The sequence below is a fragment of the Lagopus muta genome, chromosome 24, assembly GCF_023343835.1.
Source record: "Lagopus muta isolate bLagMut1 chromosome 24, bLagMut1 primary, whole genome shotgun sequence".
NCBI lineage: Eukaryota > Metazoa > Chordata > Aves > Galliformes > Phasianidae > Lagopus > Lagopus muta.
The window spans coordinates 1,714,916-1,735,370 of record NC_064456.1 but is presented as its reverse complement, the minus strand read 5'-3'; the positions used below and the strand labels follow the sequence as shown (position 1 = coordinate 1,735,370).

General features: G+C 57.0%; 3 protein-coding genes across 5 annotated transcripts; all 3 read left to right on the top strand.

The window, feature by feature from the left end:
• The first annotated feature begins 790 nt into the window (after positions 1 to 790).
• GOLT1A (golgi transport 1A) lies at positions 791 to 2,791 on the top strand. Its single transcript, XM_048926233.1, has 7 exons — positions 791 to 852; positions 1,323 to 1,414; positions 1,507 to 1,685; positions 1,769 to 1,832; positions 2,016 to 2,338; positions 2,529 to 2,660; positions 2,692 to 2,791. The coding sequence occupies exons 1-5, from the start codon at positions 828 to 830 to the stop codon at positions 2,052 to 2,054; spliced, it is 399 nt and encodes a 132-aa protein (XP_048782190.1). The 5' UTR covers positions 791 to 827; the 3' UTR covers positions 2,055 to 2,338; positions 2,529 to 2,660; positions 2,692 to 2,791.
• Positions 2,792 to 6,028: 3,237 nt separating this feature from the next.
• Positions 6,029 to 12,015, top strand: REN (renin). The gene is given in 12 exon segments (XM_048926286.1): positions 6,029 to 6,437; positions 6,440 to 6,485; positions 6,487 to 6,641; positions 6,791 to 6,963; positions 7,071 to 7,194; positions 7,352 to 7,470; positions 7,607 to 7,803; positions 8,160 to 8,168; positions 8,443 to 8,565; positions 9,069 to 9,213; positions 9,293 to 9,391; positions 9,702 to 12,015. Coding segments are annotated over 12 exon segments (1,761 nt in total). The 3' UTR covers positions 9,864 to 12,015.
• A 354-nt stretch (positions 12,016 to 12,369) lies between these two features.
• On the top strand, positions 12,370 to 20,246 carry ETNK2 (ethanolamine kinase 2). Of its 3 annotated transcripts, none has more exons than XM_048926067.1 (8): positions 12,370 to 12,661; positions 15,658 to 15,917; positions 16,341 to 16,478; positions 17,475 to 17,617; positions 17,704 to 17,787; positions 18,132 to 18,307; positions 18,860 to 18,933; positions 19,051 to 20,246. In XM_048926067.1, the coding sequence occupies exons 1-8, from the start codon at positions 12,374 to 12,376 to the stop codon at positions 19,121 to 19,123; spliced, it is 1,236 nt and encodes a 411-aa protein (XP_048782024.1). In that variant the 5' UTR covers positions 12,370 to 12,373; the 3' UTR covers positions 19,124 to 20,246. The 3 variants fall into 3 exon arrangements, with proteins under 3 accessions (XP_048782024.1, XP_048782027.1, XP_048782028.1); XM_048926070.1 differs by having other exon boundaries at positions 12,551 to 12,661; positions 15,503 to 15,917; positions 19,051 to 20,243; XM_048926071.1 differs by having other exon boundaries at positions 12,584 to 12,661; positions 15,617 to 15,917; positions 19,051 to 20,238.
• The last annotated feature ends 209 nt before the right edge of the window (positions 20,247 to 20,455 follow it).

The window sequence follows — 20,455 nt, the reverse complement described above, 5'->3', positions numbered from 1 at the left end:
CTGTGTCCTCATCCCACAGCTGCAGTGCAATGGAAAGGGGTCCTTTGGGGCTTTTTTTTTTCCTTTCTTTTTTTTTTTTCTTCTTTTTTTTTTAAGAAAACAGCAATGGCGACAACAACAAAAAAAGGGTAAAAAAAAAAAAACCAGTTTGGATGCTGAGTTTTTGATTTCGGTTCTTGTTTTTCGTACCGCTTTCATGCAGCAGCGACTCGTAACAGAGAGAAGAGTTGGCATTGGGGGGAAATCTATTTATGCACTGGGTGTGGGGGGGGTTGGGGGGGGGGGGGATGTTTTGTTTTCTGGATTTTGGGGGGGTTTTGTTGTTTTTGGGTTGTTTTGGGGGTTTTTTTTGGCTAGCGTTAGAGAAATAAAAGCATCTCCGAAACAGCGCCATGTCGGTGTCGTTTGTGCAGAGGTAATGATTGCAGTGTTGGATTGAAGGGGTGTGGGACAGACGGCCCTGTGCAGCACGATGCTCAGCCCACGTGTGCTCTCCTCTCATCCTTTCCTGGGGTTCTTTTTCCCACTGATGTCTCTTTTTCCCAGCTGGGAATTATTTTGAATGCAGCAAGCATTCATTGCAGAGCAAAAGAAATCACACTGATACCAAGCAAATGGGCCGAAAAACCTTCATGGATTAAAGCCATCCCCTTTGCAAACTGTGGGGTGAGCATGGGGTTGCATGTGCCCCATAGGGAGATTCCCCCCCCCCCCCCCACCCTGAGCAGCTGCAGGGCCGTTAATGATTTGCAGGATGACGTGGGGACTAAAGGGCTTTCCAAGGGTCACTGCTGGGAAGCGCCCGACACGAGGAGCAGTGGGGCAAAATGGTGACTCTGAGCGACTTCCAAAGTGAGTTGGGCACCAGGGTGGGATGCTCGTGGGGGGTGCTGGGGGGTGCTGACCCCACAGTTGGGCTGGGGCCACCGGGGAAGGGAGAGGGGGTGATGGCAAGCTGCATGGTGCTGGGGTCACGGGTTGGATGTGATTCACAGGGGGAGGGGGCTGTGTATGGAAGGCAAGCAGGGAGGTGCCCGGCCCCTTGCCCCCACCAGAACCTCTGTTCTACCCTTCGTGCAACCACCTGGGGTCGTGTGGAGGGTGACCTTCCTGGTTAGTTCACCCTGTGATTGATTCTACACCTCGCAGCCACCCTGAATTCATAGGGTTTACAGCCTCCCCGGGACTTCAGTAGGGGGGAGAGAAATCACAGGGACATTTCTGGGACGGAATGGGACGGGGTGACCCTGAGCAAAGCGAGCGCTGCTTGGGTGGGAGCAGAGCAGTGCATCCAAACCCTCATTTCAGCCCATCCTCCACAGGGGTTGGTGTGGGGCTGGTCGGCTTCGGCATCTTCTTCATCCTCTTTGGGATGCTCCTATACTTCGACTCGGTGCTGCTGGCCTTTGGGAACGTGAGTATGGCATGGGGGGGGGGGGGAGATCTCTGGAGCAAAGTGGCCATAGGGCAGGGCTGCTCTCACCCCTCCTTGCTGCCTCCTCCCAGATCCTCTTTCTCTCCGGTTTGGTCTTCATCATCGGCTTCAGGAGGACCTTCACCTTCTTCTTCCAAAGGCAAAAGATGAAGGGCAGCAGCTTCTTCCTTGGGGGGGTCCTCATCGTCCTCATGCGGTGGCCGCTCCTGGGGATGCTGCTGGAAGCTTATGGCTTCATCACACTCTTCAGGTCTGCGTGGACCCACACAAAAGCAACCCATGCCACCAGCATCTACCATGGCAGGCTTAACAGAGCCTTTTGTTTCGGTGCAGGAGTTTTTTCCCCGTGGCTTTTGGCTTTTTGGGCTCGCTGGTGAATATCCCTGTTCTGAACAAGGTGAGCAGGGCGCTGGGCAAGGCTCTCTGGGTGTGGACCTTTGGGGATGCAGTCCTTGGGGGATAGAAATTGCTGGCATTGCTGCATTAAAGCAGCACTGTGGGCATGCGGGAGGAGGTCAGCACGGTCTCCTTGCTGCTCCTGAAGTATTGTGCTGCTAATCAGGAATGGTTCATCTTACAGCTCTTGGAGAAACTGGGTGACAGCAGCTCCATAGTGTGACCACGGGATGGATAATGTCACAGGTGGGACAGCACCAGTGGTCCTTCAGTCCTGCTGGGGGTTGGAGATGGTTGTGCTGCAGGGATGGTGCCTCGCAGGCTGCGCCAGGCAGGCTTTGTAATTATTATTATTATTATTATTATTATTATTGGTGTTGTTGTCTTTCCCTCATGAGAGCTGGATTTCATTTTAAAAAGTGTGTCTGAGACTGTACTGAGGCTTTTTTTCTGGGGTTTGGAGCCTACTTTTAGTGCCACTAAGAAGCATCATGGCCATGGCTGGAGGTGACATGAAGACCTTCCTATGGCCATGGAGGTGACATGGAGACCTTCCTATGGCCATGGAGGTGACATGGAGACCTTCCTATGGCCATGGAGGTGACATGGAGACCTTCCCATGGCCATGGCTGGAGGTGACATGCAGACCTTCCTATGGCCATGGAGGTGACATGGAGACCTTCCCATGGCCATGGAGGTGACATGGAGACCTTCCCATGGCCATGGAGGTGACATGGAGACCTTCCCATGGCCATGGCTGGAGGTGACATGGAGACCTTCCCATGGCCATGGAGGTGACATGGAGACCTTCCCATGGCCATGACTGGAGGTGACATGCAGACCTTCCTATGGCCATGGAGGTGACATGGAGACCTTCCCATGGCCATGGAGGTGACATGGAGACCTTCCCATGGCCATGACTGGAGGTGACATGAAGACCTTCCCATGGCCATGGAGGTGACATGAAGACCTTCCCATGGCCATGGCTGGAGGTGACACAGGGACAACCCCAGTGGCTGCAGCTGCCTTCCCACGCACCCAGCAGAACCGTGGGCCATGGCAAGCAGAGCCCAGGGAGCAGAGGGAGAGGACAGGAGAGGTTAGGAAAACACCCATTAAACCACAATAACATTTAATGACCTGATTGGAGGAGAGCAAATTACCCCTTTGAAATCCAGTCACCACGAAAAAGCAAATGACATCCAGGGATATGAATTAACTGAGATATTGAGGTGGGGGGGAGAGGGGGGTGAAGCACTTGTAGGGCAGCACACGGACACAGGGCTGCAATCTGAGCACTCACGTTTCCCACAGCCCCATTTCCCATGGGATGCACCCAGCTGGGAGCAGGGCTGGGCGTAATGATGGCAGCACAGCAGGGCTGGTGTGGGGCCAGGAACTGCTCTGCTAGGGTGCAGAACAGCCCCTCTGTAGGAGAGAACAGGTTGGGTAACCCCACAGCTCTGCAGTCAGAGGAATGAGCTCAATGGATACGAGCTGGGATTCTACGAGCACTTGGGAAGCCGGGTGCAAGCAAAGAGTTTAATTAAACCAGGGCAATCACATCAAAGCTGGTCCCTGCGCAGATACCTTTCTTAAATGGCAGGAATTAATTAATGAGTTTGAGTTAAACGTGTTCCCTCCTTATTGGAGTGCAGCCTGAGCGTATTGGAGGTGCTGGCAGATTTGGGAACAGTTCAGCTGCTGTGGAGCAGTGACTCCTCTGCCACACCTGGGGTCTCAGAGCTCTCCAGCAGGAATAAAGTGTGGCAGCCCCCTGAGGTTGGGGTTCTTCTGCTGTGTGTGGGGCTGTGCTTATGGGATGCTGCTGTCTGGAGGGGGGTGTCTGTAGATCTCCTCCCCTTTGAAGCTTCCTCTGTGGTTTCCTGGTGCCTTGGAGGATGGCAGAAGTGGGGCTGGTCCTGCTTTAAGTCCAGCTGTAGTGGCGAAGCACTGAGGATTGGAGCTGCTTGGTGAGCCCAGCTGGGCCTGGCCACAGTACAGGTGAGTGGGACCCACATCTCCCCTGGTGTATGGCTGTGTCTGCTTGCAGGTAAAAAGCCTCATTTGGGCTATAAAGCAGCTTCTTATGGCCAAGCTGCACCTTTGGGATGTTCATGAAAAACTTTTCCGTGTTTTCCCCTCCAACTCAATAGGATGCTGTCTCAATGTGTTCTGCAGCAGTGCTGATGTTAAGAAATCATTTCAGGTGAAGCCCTGACGCTGCTGAAGTCAATGGCCCAGTTCCCTCAGTGCTGGTGTAACCCAGACCCTCTGTAGTCCTTCCCAAAAGCTGCTTTGGTGCTTGAGTGTTTCAGCCGTGCCTTGCAGGGAAGCTTTTGTTTCCCTTTGGAAAGCATTTTCCTTCACTTTTAGCTTAGTGATTTGGTTCCTTGAAAGCAGGCAGGAAGCCATTGAGGAATGTTCCCCTTTTATTTCCAGATAAGTTTAATTTTCATCTCTGTAGGATGAGGAACTGTATGGAGCACCTGCAGCTGCTGTCCATCACAGCAGCAAGCGAATCAAATGGGGGGAATTTCAGCTCTGCCTGACATCCTCCCATCCTGAGCCTGCAATATCAAGTTGGGTTGATGTAAGGAGCAAAGCTCCTCTGTGCTTTAAGGCTGCATGGGAAGAGCTCAGCATGGCCCCTGCAGCTCTGCTCTCCCAGGGGGTGAGGGATAACTTCAGTAAGTCTCAAAGCAGCTGATGTCCCTGGGGCTGTTCCCCCTGTGCTGCCCTCCAGTAAGTTAAGCAGTGCTCCTTTCCCTGCAGCTCTGTGCACAAAAGCACCCTTTGCTGGTTAGCTGAAGCCCTGTGCCAGGTCTTTCTCTCGCTGCTCCCGTGCACCAGCTGCTTTTCCTACTGGGGGTGGAAAATGCCTCGTGGGGTTTTTCCTTGTGTGGAGGGAGGAGCATCCTTGGGGTCCTGTGGATGTGCTCCTCCTGGTTACAGCAGAGATGGAAACCTCGGAGCCCCATGGCCCCATGCCCTGAGTTCACCTTCTTCTGGCTGATGTGGCCCCTTTAGAAGTGACGCTGTACCCCAAAGTCCCTCCTCTAGGGATTTATGAGCACTTAGGATGCCCGGAAAGGGGATTTATTCCTGGTGGCTCCTTGCCAGGGGCCGGGCTGCTGCCTCCTGACCCCGCAAGGCTGCCCCTGGTGACGCAGCCCCAGGGTCTGGCATGGGAAAAGACGTCAAGGCTGGGAGAAATGGGGCCATGGCAGATGAGGTGCCTGCTGGGTTCAGCCCTCCCCTGGTTCCAAACCCTGCGACCCAAAGCCCTGAGGAGTTTGGGGTGGAGGAGGCTGTGAAGCCCCAGGTTTGGAGGTGAGGTGGTGGGGGGGACCCTCCTTGTGCCCCCCAGGTTCTGTGTCCCCAGGTGAAGGTGCCAGCAGTGCCCTGAGCAAATCCTGGCAGCAGTGGGAGCACACCAGTGTGTTTGTGTAGCTGAGGGCTTCAAGGAAGGGGCAAGTGTGTCATCAGGTTTCTTCTGAGAACATTTTTATTGCTGCTGCAGTCGTTTCCCACCGAGGTTCCCTGGGTCCTGAGGTCAAGTGCTGGGCTTGGAGCCACGGGGCTCAATCCAGCAGCCATCCTCCATGCACCAGGGCTGGGTGCTGAGCAGGGAACTGCAGCAACAAGAGCTGGGAGCCAGCAGCACAACTTGTGTGAAGGAATCCTTTGCTGCTGCAGTTCTTGAGCAGTTCAGCTTGCTGTCTGCATCACCTGTGTGTCCCCACCCTGTGCTGCTTGGGCACCATGAGCTGTGCTCCTGCACACTGCAGTGATCACATTGTGCCTGGCCAGGCTGTAGCTGCTTATACAACTGCAATGAGTTCAGCTGTTCTGTGCACAAGTCTCTGCTCCCTCACTGGGGTGAGAAAATGAGGGGGAGACTTTTCCCTGTGCTCAGAGCAGCCCCTATGAGGACAGCAGCATTTGGTAGGTTTATGGCCAAGGAGCTGCGTTTGCCATTTCCACCCTCAATCTTAGAGGAAATCCCCATTCCTCTATTCCCCTCTTTCTCTGCTCCTTAGCAGCACAGCTCAACCAGACCTGAGCCACCACCCCGTGTGTCCCCACCACTGTCCATCTCTCCTCCCTGGTGGCAGCAGGCATTTGGCCCATGCCCTGCATGCAGTGTGCTGTTGGTGCTCAGGGCTGACACAGCAATGCCATCAACTGTGGAGAATGGAGGGGAGGTTATCAGCTCCCAGCTATCCACAGCTGCCCTTGTTAGCCCTGATAACTGGCTGTGCCCACCTACAATCATGCTGCCCTCAGCCAACTGGGAGGAGAAACCCACAAGGAGGCAGAAAGGCAGCCTATAAAACATTCTCTCCTTGGGGATGTGGAGAAGTCTCTGGTGAAGGAGGAGGCTGCGCTGGGAGCACGAGATGCTGGCAGGAGGCAGCAGGAGGCTGCAGCAGTGTCTGCTCGTCGTGGCCATTGCATGGAGTGCTGACTTCTTCCACTCACCAGCCCTGGCTTTGCAGAGGTAGAGTTGTTGCTAAAGGAGCACCATGTGCTGGGTTTTGCCATCTCCTTGTTTGCTTGTTTTTTGGCATTGAGGACCACAGAGCTCTCTTCTCTGTTCCTCCAGGCTGCTGAGAAACACCTTCCCTTCTCCTCCTCTTCTCTCTGGCACTGAGCATACCTCACCCTCCTTGCTTCTCTTCCCCTCTCCCTCTGAGCACTGCATAGCACAGCAGCACCTCTCCTTCCATTCCAACCTCCGAAGCCAGCACGACGCTTTCCACTTGCAAAACCAACGAGCTGAGCCTCAGCACATCACGAACCCCCCGTTGTGTGCGGGGCAACCCTACAGCACCGTGTCCCATCCCCGTATCCGCGCATCCCTCCGCTGGGCCGGGACCCGGCGGGCAGCTGCTGCCACCTAGAGCTCGGATCTTCCAGGGCAGGGAGATGCTGCCTCCTGGGGGTGTCCCACAGCCCCCTCCCCTGCCCGCAGGATCGCTCTGCGGAGGATGCCTTCCATCCGACAGACGCTGCAGGAGATGGGCATGAAGGTGGCCGACGTGTTTCCCGAGCTGCGGCAAAGGCGAGGCGGGGCGGGCGGCCCCCAGAACGGAACGGCTCCCACCCTCCTCACCAACTACCTGGATGTGAGCCCCTCCCCACGCACGGAATGTTTGTTGCCCCACCTCACGGGTTCTATCAGCCGCAGGAGGACCCAGCCCGAGTCATTCTGCCGGCGCTGTGCTTCTTCCAGACGCAGTATTACGGTGAGATCAGCATCGGCACCCCCCCGCAGACCTTCAAGGTGGTCTTTGACACGGGCTCAGCCAACCTGTGGGTGCCGTCCTGCAAGTGCTCCCCACTCTACAGTGCCTGCAGTGAGTGCTGGGGGTGGGAGGGGACACTCTCCATCCTCCCCCTTTGGTTTCCCAGTGGATGTGGGCAAATCCCTTCATCTCAAGGGATGCACGGAGCTCTAGCTGGCCCTGCTGCCCCCTCCCTTGCTGTTTCTGATGCCTTCCTGCCTCTCCCCAGTTTCCCACAGCCGCTATGACTCCTCCAAGTCACGGACATACATAGCCAATGGTACAGGTTTCTCCATCCGCTACGGGACAGGCAGTGTCAAAGGCTTCCTCAGCCAGGATGTGGTCATGGTGAGAGCACACCCTGAATTTTGGAGCAGATGGCTCTGCTCCCCTTATGAGCACAACCATTTACACAAAAGTATGGGAGCTCTGCTGGGTTTTGCCCCACAATCTCCCAATGCAGAGACCCTTGTGCCCTCCCCAGGTATCGGACATCCCCATCATCCAGGTCTTTGCTGAGGCCACGGTGCTGCCTGCATTCCCTTTCATCTTTGCCAGGTTTGATGGGGTTCTGGGCATGGGTTACCCCAGCCAGGCCATCGATGGCATCACCCCTGTCTTCGACCGGATCCTCTCCCAGCAGATCCTCAAGGAGGACGTGTTCTCTGTCTACTACAACCGGTGGGTTTCAAGGTGGGGAGGGGGTTGCTTTGCAGGGCTGGGCATTGCAGCCTCAGCGTGCTGGGGATGCAGCTTGGGACTGTGAAGAAGCTATGGCTGGGGCTGTGGGACCCAGGCTGGGTGAAATTTGCCTGCAGGAGATGGGCTGGAATGAGGCAGCACAGGAGGCAGATGCATGCCTAAGTAGAGTCTGTAGCTCTTTATCCCATCTAAAGATGGATTCTTTAATAATGAATGAGTCCCAAGGATGCTAGCTGCCATTGCAGCCTGGTCAGGTTGCTGTTTCAGTGCCCTTGGCACTCTGGGATGCAGCCACCCACAGACCACAGGCTCACAGAACGTTTCTCTCTTTGCAGAGCTTCAAAGTAAGAAGATGAAAAGCGTGAGCTCTCTGGAGGCAGCACCCACTGCCAGCACCACAGACCCCAATGCTGGCTCCTATGAGCTCCAGCCCTGGGCTCTGCCCTCACCTGTCCTCAGCACCCACCTGCCCCAATCCTCACCCCTGTGGTCTCACATCCCCCCTCACTAAACCAGGCTCCTGCTTTGCCACTGCTCACCAGGCTGACAGCACTGCATGCTCCCTGCCCCAGGAACCCCAAGTGAAGGAGGGTCACCCCGCTGTGCTTTGCACCCTAGGAATTCTCCTTTGAAACCCGGTGGGGAAATCATCCTGGGGGGCACCGACCCAGCCTACTACACTGGGGACTTCCACTACCTGAGCATCAGCAGGAACGGATACTGGCAGATCAGCATGAAGGGGTGAGGATATGGGGCACATCATCCAAATACTTCCCTGGGCACATAAAGGTGGGCTTGGGAGAATGGGGCTGTGGGCAGTGGGATGCTTTGTACTCTAGGAGGGAAAGGGAGTGGGGTTGGTTCTTCCAGCACAGAGCTGCACTATGATGATGTTCAGCTCATCTCACAGTGCTGGGGAATGCAGAGGGGGAGGCACTGTGGGTTGATTTCCCTTGGAAGCTGCGGTGGAAGAATTTAACCCCTGTCAGCCTGCAGGAGCAGCGTGAGATGCTGAAACAATTCTGCTTTGTTTAGCTTAAAAAAAAATAATAATAAAATAAAATACCACCACCGAGACCAACAAAAGATACATGATGAAGCCTTGCTTTCACATCTGAGGAACTTGAAGGGAGTGATCCCAGAGGGGTTGTGTGTTGGAGGCACTGGGATCAGCATGTGCTCTGCCCAGCTGCTGCTTCTGAGCTGCGAACATCACGAGAGATCAGGATTCCCCTCTGTCCCAGGGTGTCTGTAGGGGCTGAAATCTTGTTCTGCAAGGAGGGCTGCTCAGTGGCCATTGACACCGGAGCATCCTACATCACTGGCCCAGCTGGCCCTGTGTCCGTGCTGATGAAAGCCATTGGAGCAGCAGAGATGACTGAAGGAGAGGTGAGCAAAGCCCAGCTGCATCCCCACGTTCTCCCCAGCCCATCCTCAGGCTCAGCACTGCCTCCTCCTCCTCCTGCAGTACGTGGTTGACTGTGAGAAGGTCCCCCAGCTGCCCAACATCTCCTTCCACCTGGGTGGGAAGGCCTACACGCTCAGTGGCTCAGCCTACATCCTCAGGGTAAGCTGTGTCCCTGTGTGAGGGCAGGGATGGGGATGCACTTCTCCCTGCATCCCTGCATCCCTGCAAGCAGTCACAGAGCGATGCTGCTCGCTGTTTCTCCACGCTTCACATGCAGCAGAGATGTCCAGGTGAGGCAGAGCAGCCCACTGCTTCTTCCTTGGGTTGGGGGATATATGGAGCCAGCAGAGCCAGGCAAGGGCAACCCTCTGTGGTAGAAGGGAAATCAAAGCCAAGCACAGGGCACGCGTTGAGCTGGAAATCTCCCTCCTGCCACCTCTTCTACCGTAGAGTCTGCTCCTCTCTGCAGCAAACCCAGTACGGGGAGGACATCTGCGTGGTGGCTCTCTCAGGGCTGGACGTCCCACCTCCAGCTGGACCCCTCTGGATCCTGGGTGCCAGCTTCATCGGGCACTACTACACCAAATTCGACCGTCGCAACAACCGCATCGGCTTCGCCACCGCCCGCTGACCACCGGGGGGGGGCTGGGAGGCAGCTGGGAAGCAGGGAGCGTCGCCGGGGAGAGAGCGATTCGACACGCAAACGAGAGCAGCGCTTCCTTAAAGCACAGCCACCTCCTCTCTGCATTGAAGCAACTGCAAATCCTCGCGTTCTCCCACTCCAAAACCCCCGCTCTGCTTCCCGAGAGCCTCCGCTGCCACGGGGGGGAGAGCGGAGCCCGGGAGCATCGCGCTGAGGAATCAAAGCGGGATCCTGCGGCTGGAGCTGCACCTCCGGGGGCTTTGCAGGGTGATGTGCGTTGCTGCTGGCTGGGGCAGAGGAGCTTTGCAGGTTGCAGACGCTGTGGAGCGATGTTTGGTTGCTGTTCTTAGATGGGAGGCAAATTAATTGGTGTCATTAGGCTGCTTACAGCGATGGTTCTTTCAGCTGCTGTTAACCCTGCCCCTCTCTGCAATTTAATATTAAACAACCCCAGAGCAGCAGGAAGCTGAGCGTTCTGCGAGGAGGGAGAAATGAGGAAAAGTTCCCTTATGGGAACTGGGGAAGAAGTGTTCTCTGCTGGGATCCACCACTGTGCTTTAAGCAGGCAGCGCTGCAGGCTGCTCTTCCCTGTTGTGTCAGAGAGCTGAGAACCAGCTGCAAATCCGAGCCCATCCCAAAGCCAAGCAGTTGGCAACGCTCTCATCTCCCCCTGGTTGTGAGCACAGCTGAGCCCTGGGAACACACCTGTAACGAGCACAGCACTGTGCTGCAGGAGCTTCTCCTCCTCACCCTGCCATCAGCAATGGCTGCTGATTTCCCAGAGTGAATCCCAGCGATGGTTGGGAGCAATTCTCCTTCCAGCACAGCATGGGATGCTGCCAGCCAGGCTGCAGCCTTGCCAGCCTCCTTTCCTGCAAGGCCCAGGCTCTGAGCAGTGGCCAAGCTGCCAGTTTTTGCCCTTGGCAGGGTGTTGGGCAGCGTGTAGCCAAGCTTGAGTATTTAAACCTCTTAGCATCAAGCTGTGCATCCCTGGGATGGAAAAGGCACCCTGGGTGCTCCTCACTGCTTTCCATCCCCTTCTGCAGCACTGTCAGATGGGGAGAATGGTGAGGATGGCTCTCTGGGGGGGGCAGATGGAAGTGACACCCCCTCCCCACCCGCTCTCACCCGGTGCTTCCTGAGCACTGTCACAGCATTCAGCTGCCCTGCAGCACAGGAAACCCAGCGAATGGGGAGAGGCAGCCGCGGGGGGGGGAGGGTCTACGCGGATCAGCTCTGGAGCCACAGCTTTACAGCCACAGGGAGATGCTTGAAAGCTGTGGGGCCCATCTGAGACAGGACGCACCTTTGGGTCTGGTTCTGCTCCTTTTCAGCGCAGTGGCTCGGAGCAGCAGGAGAGAAAAACGTTTGGGCTGCTGCTGGCCCTTCAGCCTGCCCATTAGCACCTCTAATAGCCTGTGCCAGGGCCATTTCCTGGTGCCTGCTGTGCAGAGCTGGCTGCAAGGCACTGCTAACCCGCAACTGCCCCGTATTAACACTTGTGATCGTTACAGGCGAGCAATTAGGCCACGCTCGGCCCAGCAAAGAGACCGGAGCAATTACGGCCATCCTATTAAAACTGACAGCGCTCGCTCTATATATAGCAACGCAGGGAACTGGTTTATTTTCTTCCCCTTCCTTGAACGATTTTCCCCAAGTCTCCATGGTCCATTTAGTCGGCTGCAGCCGCAGCCAGCTGTAAACTTTGGAGGGGGCATTCTGTGCTCTGAGCCGTTGTTATTTCCTATGATAATGAACTGAGGCTGCTGTGGTGTCAGGGGGGCCGGCGGGGGGGTGATGCTCTGTCTTTAACCACTCAACCTCTCTGCAGCTCGCCCGTAAATCCCAGTTGATGGTAGGTGAGTGTATTGCCTGGGTCCGGAGAGGACAGCAACAGAGAACTGGTGGAGATTTTAAGGTTGTAGAATAGGATTTTTTCATTTGGAAGGGTCCCAGACGTCAGCTTTTGGATTGGATGGGACCCACTGAGTGCAGCTCCTGGTGGAGACGATAGAATTACAGAATATCTTGATTTGAAAGGCACACAGACAAATGGCCGAGTCCAACTTTTGAGCTGGAAAAGACTGCCTGGATCCAACTCCTGGCTGTGCATCACCAATCCCAGAACCATAGGATGTCACCCGTTACCTCAGGGCACAACCTGCACCTCGGGGTACCGCATCCCCTCCCACCCCCATCCCGACCCCCCGCCGCAGCCCTGCTCCAACCTCCTTCAGCCCCCATTTAAGCCCCAAAGCTCAACCCCGATCCCAAATCCCAGCCGCAAAGCTCCGAGCTGCCCAAATCCCCCAGAAACGTCAGCGCTGCCGAGAGGCTTCGGAACGCAGCCCGCAGGTGCGCGGGGCGGAGATGCCCGGAGGCGGCGAGCGCAGCGTTCGGAGCGGGGCCGGTGCGGGGCCGGTGCGGGTCCCGCTGACCTCACAATGCGGGCGGGCGCTGGTGCGGGAGGCGGGCGGCGGGAGGCGGGCCGGTGACTCATGGCTTCCCAACGGCGGGCGGCTCCTCCCCGCGGCCGCCGGCCCCGCGGCAGCCCCCGGCACATGGGCCGCGGATCGGGGCGCTCGGAGCCGGGGATGGCCGTACCGCCCGGCCGCTGCCCGGATTGCTGGGATACGGAACGGGGAGGAGGTGGAGGTGGAAGTCGTGGGGTTCCCGGCGTGCTTCAGCTCGGTGTGTTGGTGGATGAAGGAGACGTGCTGCCCGGAGCGCTGCGGCTGATGCGGGAACTGAGACCCAGCTGGGAGCCGGCCAGGGTGAAGACCAAGGTACGGGGGGTGCACGGAGGGGGTTCGGTGGGAGGGGCTGTAGGATGCTGTAGGGCCTGACGTGGAGGGTACGACACACCGGTGCCCCGTTCTCTCAGGGGCTGAGCAGGTGTGCAAAGCTCTTGCACACCGAGCCCCCCCACGCACAGGCTCTGGGGACACCATGGGGAGCCACGGAATGAGGAGTGTGGATGCAGAAAGGTCTCTCGGGGCTGGAGGTTGGGGGTCGCGGTGTCAACCCCCGGCATTACCCCACAGGTGCTGCACTGCATGGCAGTGCCACCGGACACCACACGTCACAGCTGCAGGGCTCATGTGGCTTAGCAGCAGGCTTGCACTTTTACCAGGTTCCTTTGCACAGAGAGAGTTGGGATGGGTGCTGACATCCTGCATGGAGCAAGGCTCACCTGTCCCAAGCTGGCACAGCAGTTCCTGGGAATCAGCAGCCCCCGTCCTCCTCCTCCAAGCCTCTGCTCAGGTGTGGGGTGCAGAAAGGAGGCAGCTGGGGGCTGCAGTGCCGTGGGATGCCTTGGGATTGGCATGGAGCAGGCAGGCAGCAGAGCTGGATGCACTCAACCACGCGTACGTGTGCATGCATGTCCTCTGAAGGCACACGCTTCCTGTGTGCCTGGAGTGCCATTAAAAATGTATTAATAGCCAAGTGTAATTAAATCCAAGAAGCTGCAGGAAAATACATACGAAAGGGCAGATGGTGAGGGACAGGAAGCTTGGAGTTCGAGTTCCTCAGGCTGCATAGTTGGGAGGGCAGGAAATGTCCCAGGCACTGTGCAGCACCTCGCACAGCTCTGTGGTGCTTATGGGGAGCCTGAAGGGAGCAGGAGCACAGCTTTGTGGTGGCCAGGTTCTGCCCAGGAATGGAGAGGAGTTTGCTTTCAGCAGCAGCTTGTGTGTGTTGTGTTTTTAATTTAGAAAAGACCAAAAAAAAAAAGAAAAAAAAAAGAAAACTTAGGAGACATCAAGGAGAAATCCTCCGGTTGCATTTCTCTCTGCAAGAGGTATTGGGAGAGGATTGGAGCGGTGCGTTGTTCTCAGCTGGTTCCTATTAGCGTTCCTGTTAGCTTCCCTCTGCAGACTGGAGCAGTGCCTGGTTCACACCGCCTCGGTGTGCAGTGTTGGGGCACAGCTGCCTGCAGGGACTGTACCAGGCTGTGCCTGCAGCATGGAAAACCCTCCCAGCGCTTGGGACAGGGTGCAGAAAATAAGGAGGCCGGGTGCTCATCCAACTGCCAGGCTCCTCAGCCCCATGCACTGCATGTTGTGCTGCTCCTCGTCCTTTTGGTTCTGCTCCCTGGGCAGCAGTATCTCCATGCTGGTGTGGTGTCACAGTGACTCAACCAGCATAAATACCTCCAAAGGGAAGCAGCAAGGCTGAAAGGATTCAGGCATGGCAGAGGGCTCTGCTGTCCCTCCTAGGATTTGTTTTAGCTTTAACTTTGGCAGCAAGGTGCTCTGCTGCAATAAGGGCCAGCGCTGCTGTGGTGTGGTTGGTGCTCAAGAAGAGCCAGTGTGAGCATGGGGGCACAGGGCTGCAGGAGGGTCTAGCAGGCACAGAGCTGCACCTCTTCAGTATCTTTGCACAAGGCTTGGGGCTGCTGCACAGCTCCTGGTGCACTTGCACTTGCTTTCCCCTTACACACATGCTGTGCATGGGCATGCAGGTTGCTGCTGAGCCATGTGCGTGCAAGTCTCCAAAATCAATGGCCTGGAATTCAAAGGGGATAAGGCTCTGTAATCCCATTAAATCCACTGGAAAGGGGTGATGGGGCCATGAGGCAGCAAAACAAGGCACTGCGTGTGGACCTGGCATGGAGGCAGCGCCGAGCACCTCGAGGAGGAGCTGCTCACCTGTAGGTGCACACGTGCAGCTGGCAAACATTGCACAGTGCTGCAGCATGTGCTGCATGCTGCATTTCTGGAGCCTGGCAGAGCAAGAAGAGCTGAAATCGTGGTGGGAACACAGATTGGCTGAGTAGGAACTGCAGCTTGGTTGCTTGCAGCATCACCCTGCCCAGCTGCGGGTGTGAGGATGATGGACACCGCAGCCCATTACGCCTGGCTGTGTAATTCCAGTGCAGAGTTTCCCTCGGCAGGCTGCACAGGGAAGCCCTATATATAGGCACCCCACACAGGAGCGTGAGTTGCCGAGTGAGCCAGCTAAAATTAGCTGTCCCACCCCCGAGCATCGCTGCTCCCTACCACGCACCCTCCAGCATCGCACCGGCTCCGTCTCGCCAAACAGCGAGGAGACGAAGGGAGAACGCACCGGGGATGCTTCCCCTCTCTGTGGCCGAGCATCCTGCCTTTGTGATGGGAACCCAAACCCCTCGTAATACCCATGGAGATGGCGGCTGCTCCGTGCTGCGGCCCAGGGCAGGGTGAGGACCCCGGCGCGGGAGGAACGGGGCCCGCATGTGCGCGGGCAGGCGGCCAAATCGGGGCTCCGGGAGAACAAAACTCTCTTTCCATCTGTGAGGAACCATCAGAGCAATGACAAGAGACGTCCCCAGCAGAGACGTCCCTGCCTATCAGCGACTCGTGGCCCCGCGGGGTGGGTCAGGAGGAGGAGATGGGGTGGTGGTGTTTGCTCAGCCTTGTTTGCTGTGCCATCGGTGGTTTCTGCCAAAAGGTTTTTTTGGGACCGGTTCCCAGGGTCGCTGAGATGCCGGGTGCGCTCACAGCACATCTCACCGCCCCTGAGCAACAAGGTGAAAAACAGCAGTGAGTTTTCCCCCCAGAAACGCTCGCAGTTTGGTGCAGCTGAAGCCTTGTGCCCATGCAGGTTGTGCCTGACCCCGTGCAATCTTGTGCCACCTCCCACAGGAGCTTTTCCTGCTGTCCTGCTGCTCCGTGTTCCCCCTTCCCCATTGCCTGTAACTGCCACTGCTGTATCTGTGCCATGAGAAGGGGGTTCCCAGTGCCCACCCCGCATGGCAGGGACGTGCGGGCATCGCTCTGCCGCCCCTTCTCCCCTGCAGCTCTTCACCGACGGCATCACCAACAAGCTGGTGGCCTGCTACACAGACGAGGACATGGCAGATGCAGTGCTGGTCCGTGTCTATGGCAGAAAGACGGAGCTCTTTGTGGATCGGGAGACGGAGCTGAGGAACTTCCAGGTGCTGCATGCCCATGGCTGTGCCCCTGACCTCTACTGCGCCTTCCAGAACGGGCTCTGCTATGAGTTCCTGCCTGGCATCGCCCTGGGGCCCGACCACGTGCGGGACCCCTGCATATTCAGGTGTGTGGGACCCCCAGTGCTGGGTCGTATGGGGTCAGGGAGGGAGCAGGGGGAAGTGGGATCATGTTTTCAGTTCTCTTCCTGCTCCAAACTGGCACCTGAGGTGCTCCAGTCCTATTCTCCCCTTGCTCAGATCTGGGTGGTGATGGGGTCGGAATTCCCAGTGCTGTGCACCCAGGTGGGGCCGAGTTGGCAGCTGTGATTTTAAAGCTTTTTGTGGGATTGCATGAGGATCGTGGCTTCAGTCTGAGCTCACCCTGGAAAGGTGAAGCTGTCCCACATGGGCGTTTGAGATCCTTCAGAGGCTCAGGACTTGCATGGAACAGGGAGTTAGCTGGGCTGTGCGTGTGTTTTGGGGCATCTGTGTTGAGTCAGCTCCATTCCCCAGCTCGGACTCTTAATCACACCTCTGCTCACTTCCAGGCTGGTGGCCCAGGAGATGGCCCGGGTGCACACCATCCACGCCAACGGGAGCCTCCCCAAACCCATCCTCTGGCAGAAGCTGCACAAATACCTCACCCTTGTGAAGATGGACCTCAGCCCAAAGGTACCCAACCCCAGGTAAAGGCAGAGGGATCCCAAAGAGCCAGGCTCTGGCTTGGGCACCCACTGCCCACCCATCTGTAGGTCTTCCTCCTATGGGACGTGGGTCTCCAGGTAAAGCCTCTGCTGGAGTCTGGGCTCTGTGAGCAGGGGTTTGGGGAGTGCTGGCCACCTGTGGTTTGTGGTTCCTCCATGAAGAAGGTTGTGGACAAACCCCTGAGAGCTTGGGGTGCTCATGGGATGGAGGCACCCCCAGCTGCCTGCTGTGCTATGGTTGCACAGCACCTGGGCAGCATCTGACCTGAACCACAGACACCCATGTGCTGTGATCACCCTCCCTGTGAATCTCGCCTGTGTTTTATGCCATCGTTAGAAAAAGATGGAACCCAAAGCCCTTCTTACAGTGGGATCTGAGCAGCAGGGTTCTGTTATCACTGCTGGAAGGGATGCTGGCAGCCCAGCCCCATTTCAAAGCGCTTCATCCCATTGCTGGGAGGGTGATGCCATGCTGGGAGCCCGGGTTCGTGTCAGGTGAGTGAGGGCACATCAGCCCTCTGTGGAAGGGTGCAGGCAGCCCCCAGAGGAGGAGGAGGTGAACGAACCCCAAATCAAGCAAATAATTAACCCTGTCCCTGGGATGGGATGCAGGGCTGTTCCCAGTGCTTTACCCAACGCTGCACCGTACATACAGCCAGTGTGGTAATTATTAACGTGCTCCATTCTTGGAACAGCTGCAGAGGTTACTGAGTATGGGGCCTGGAGGATTCAAAGAATTCCCATCACCTTTGGGTTGGTCTTAGAGATGAAGGGAATGGCTGAGGCCGTGCCAGGTGCCCTGGGGACCATGGAGGATGCACCAAGTACCGAAGCTGAGCTTCCCTGCCAATAACTGCTCTGTGTCACTAATGAACTCATTTATAACATGCACAGAGGGAAGTGGGGGCAACGCTTCCCCTCTGCTCCTATGGGAGATCCCTGTGAGCAGAAGTGATTCCTCCCCTTCCCCTTTCCCAGCCTCCACCAGGACGTGCCCAGCCTGGAGATGCTGGAACATGAGCTGGCCTGGATGAAGGACACACTCTCACAGCTGGGCTCCCCCGTCGTGCTGTGCCACAATGACCTGCTCTGCAAGAACATCATCTACAACAGAGCTCAAGGTCAGTGGCAGCAGCAGAGGGGTCACTTTGTTCCCCTCTCCCCGGTGCTGATGGCTCCAGCCCCAACCCATTGCTTTGCTTTGCAGAGCACGTCCGTTTCATCGACTACGAGTACACTGGCTACAACTACCAGGCTTTTGACATTGGGAACCACTTCAATGAGTTTGCAGGTGAGCTGGCTCCTCTCTGTGGCTCTGAAGCTCCCCCTGGGTTGGGGCAGCTCCCCACTATCTCCCCATCCTCGAGGAATGAAGGAGAGAGCTGCATCTGGACGCAGTTCCTTGAGTGATGTGCAAAGCAGCGTCTCTGCTTGCCCTGATCCACTGGTTGAGGTGTGATGCCTGCAAGAACTCGGCTCTATGAACCACATGGGTGCCTCAAATCAGAGGGCTGAACACTCTGTGCAAGCCCAGAGCTGCATTTGTTTCACTCACATGGGGAGAACACTTCGGCCACATCAATGTGCCCTGAAAGAGCCGCCCTGTGGCCACCTAAAGCCCCTCTCCTCTTGCAGGTGTGAAGGAGGTGGATTATCGCCTGTACCCCAGCAAGGAGACCCAGCTGCAGTGGCTGCACTCCTACCTGCAGGCCTACAAGCAGCTCACCCAAGGGGGGCAGGGAGGCAACGGGGTCACCGTGTCCGAGAAGGAGCTGGAGGCTCTCTATGTGCAAGTGAACAAGTTTTCTTTGGTGAGTGCTGGAGGTGGGAGGTGGGAAGGAACTGACTTGATCCCTGTGTTCTCCTTTTCACTCACAGGCTTCAGGTGCTGCTGGGGGCTGACCCACAGAGCCTGGCTATGCTCAGAGCTGCTGAGCTCCAGGGAAAGGTCACAGATAGTGCTGGGTGAGGACGCTGAGATTGCAGTCCCAGTTGGCAACCTGAGCAGCTTGCTTTTGCCAGGAACATTTACAAAAATGATTTTCAGAGAAGGCTGAAGCAGAGGTCTGACAGCTGAATTGCAGCCCTTTGAACTGAGGCAGGGAGTTGTGTGCTGGGACATCTGTGCTCTGCCCTCACGCCTTCCAGCAGAGCTGTTTGCTGCAGCAGGGACCTATCCCAGCATGGCCAAATCTCATGTTGGCTGTGGGGTCAGGAGAGATTTCCAGCAGCAAAGCTGTACCCTGAGCACTCTGCACTGCTGCTCAGCATCCTTCCTCACCTGGGCTGCCATCCACCTTTGGAGCTTATAGAAATCCACGCCTGGGCTGTGCTGCTTCTGATCCCTGTTCTGTCTGTTGCAGGCATCCCATTTCCTCTGGGCATGCTGGGGCCTGATCCAGGATAAATACTCTACCATAGACTTTAACTTCTTAAGGTGAGTCCGTGCTGAGCTCTGCAGAGCTGAGGGGGCCAATGTCCAAAGTGCTCAATACTGGATGGATCCCAAAACCCTGGCTGGGTGCGTGTCTCACGTCCATCCCTCTTTTGGCAGATATGCAAAGCTAAGGTTTAGGCAGTACTTCAAGATGAAGCCGGTGGTCACAGCCCTGCAGATCTCCAAATAGCGGCTCTGGCCCTTGGGACCCTGAGTTATTTTGTCCTTGCTGCATCCACAGCCCTGGCACCTCCCTCGCCTCCTCCCCGCCCAGGGGTGAGGGCAGGTCCCGACGGTGGGAAGGGGGAAGAGGAGCTTTACCCCAGCCACCGATTAAAGGAGACCCTGGACATACCCAAGACTGGACCATGAGATGCTCGAGAGGACCACAGAGAGGTCCCTGCCTACACAAGGACATCTCACCACCGCCTTACAGCGAGCCCGGCTCAGCCCTGCTGCCCGGCAGCCCTGTGCCCTGCTGGCATTGCTGCTGCTGGGCCTGGCACTGGGAGGAAATGGGACCCCCCTCATCCATCCATTCAGCACTGAGCACTGCTGGGTTGCTTTAGCTGCCCCGTGCTCACGCTGTGCCTATTGGCTTCACTGTTCCCTCTGTCCTCTCTGCCCTGCCTGCTCAGTACTCTCGCCCCTCAAAACCACCCTCCGTAGGTCTGTGTTCACCCCAGAGCTGGGGACCCTTTTCCAAGTGGGATGGGTGCTGCTGCCATCCGGCTCCAGGCTGAGCCATAGCACTGCAAGGCAGCGAAGGCAGCATCCTCAGCAGTGCTTCAAGCACTGCTCTGTGCTCAACCTGGGGCTGCTTCTCCCCACAGCCCCATCAGCTTCACTTGCAGCATCCCACAGCGCAGCAGGGGGGCTCCCAGCCCTGTCACCCCCCCACATCCCCCAGTAATGGGGGGCTCAGTGCAGCCACGGGTATGGAGTGTGGCTGCCCTATCCCTGCACTCTTCCCCCCATCGGTGCAGCCAGGCCCACACGAGATGCCCTGGCAGGAGATGGATGGAGCCGTGCTGTCCCTAGAAGTGGGCACAGCTTTGTCCTCAGCTGGCATTTGGCTGCTGTCCCCTCTGCAAGGATGAGCCCACCCCACTGAGCACTGCCCAGCTCATGACAGCAGTGGTACATCAGGTGGGGGCTGGGGGACACGGTCACTTGCCTTGGCTGCTTGGCAGATGCCAAGGGACAAAGCATCTGCCCCCTCTGCCAGGGCACAGGAACCTAACCCAGCAAAAACCTGTGACTTTTGTTGCATCTGGTGTTTGTTTTGGTGCACAATAAAAGCTGCTGGTAGCTGGAAATCGGGGGCCAATGGATCTGTGGTGCCTGGTTCAGGACTTGGGCTGGTGCAGGAGCTGAGGGGGCCTCTCATCACAGGGTGTGCTGCTGCTGGTTCCCCCTGGCAAAGCAGTGTCCCTGCTCCAGGCAGGGCACTGTGGAGCATTTGGCTGCGGGAAGCAGTGGGCAGAGGAGGCTGAGCCCCAAATGTGGGGCTGAGACAGGT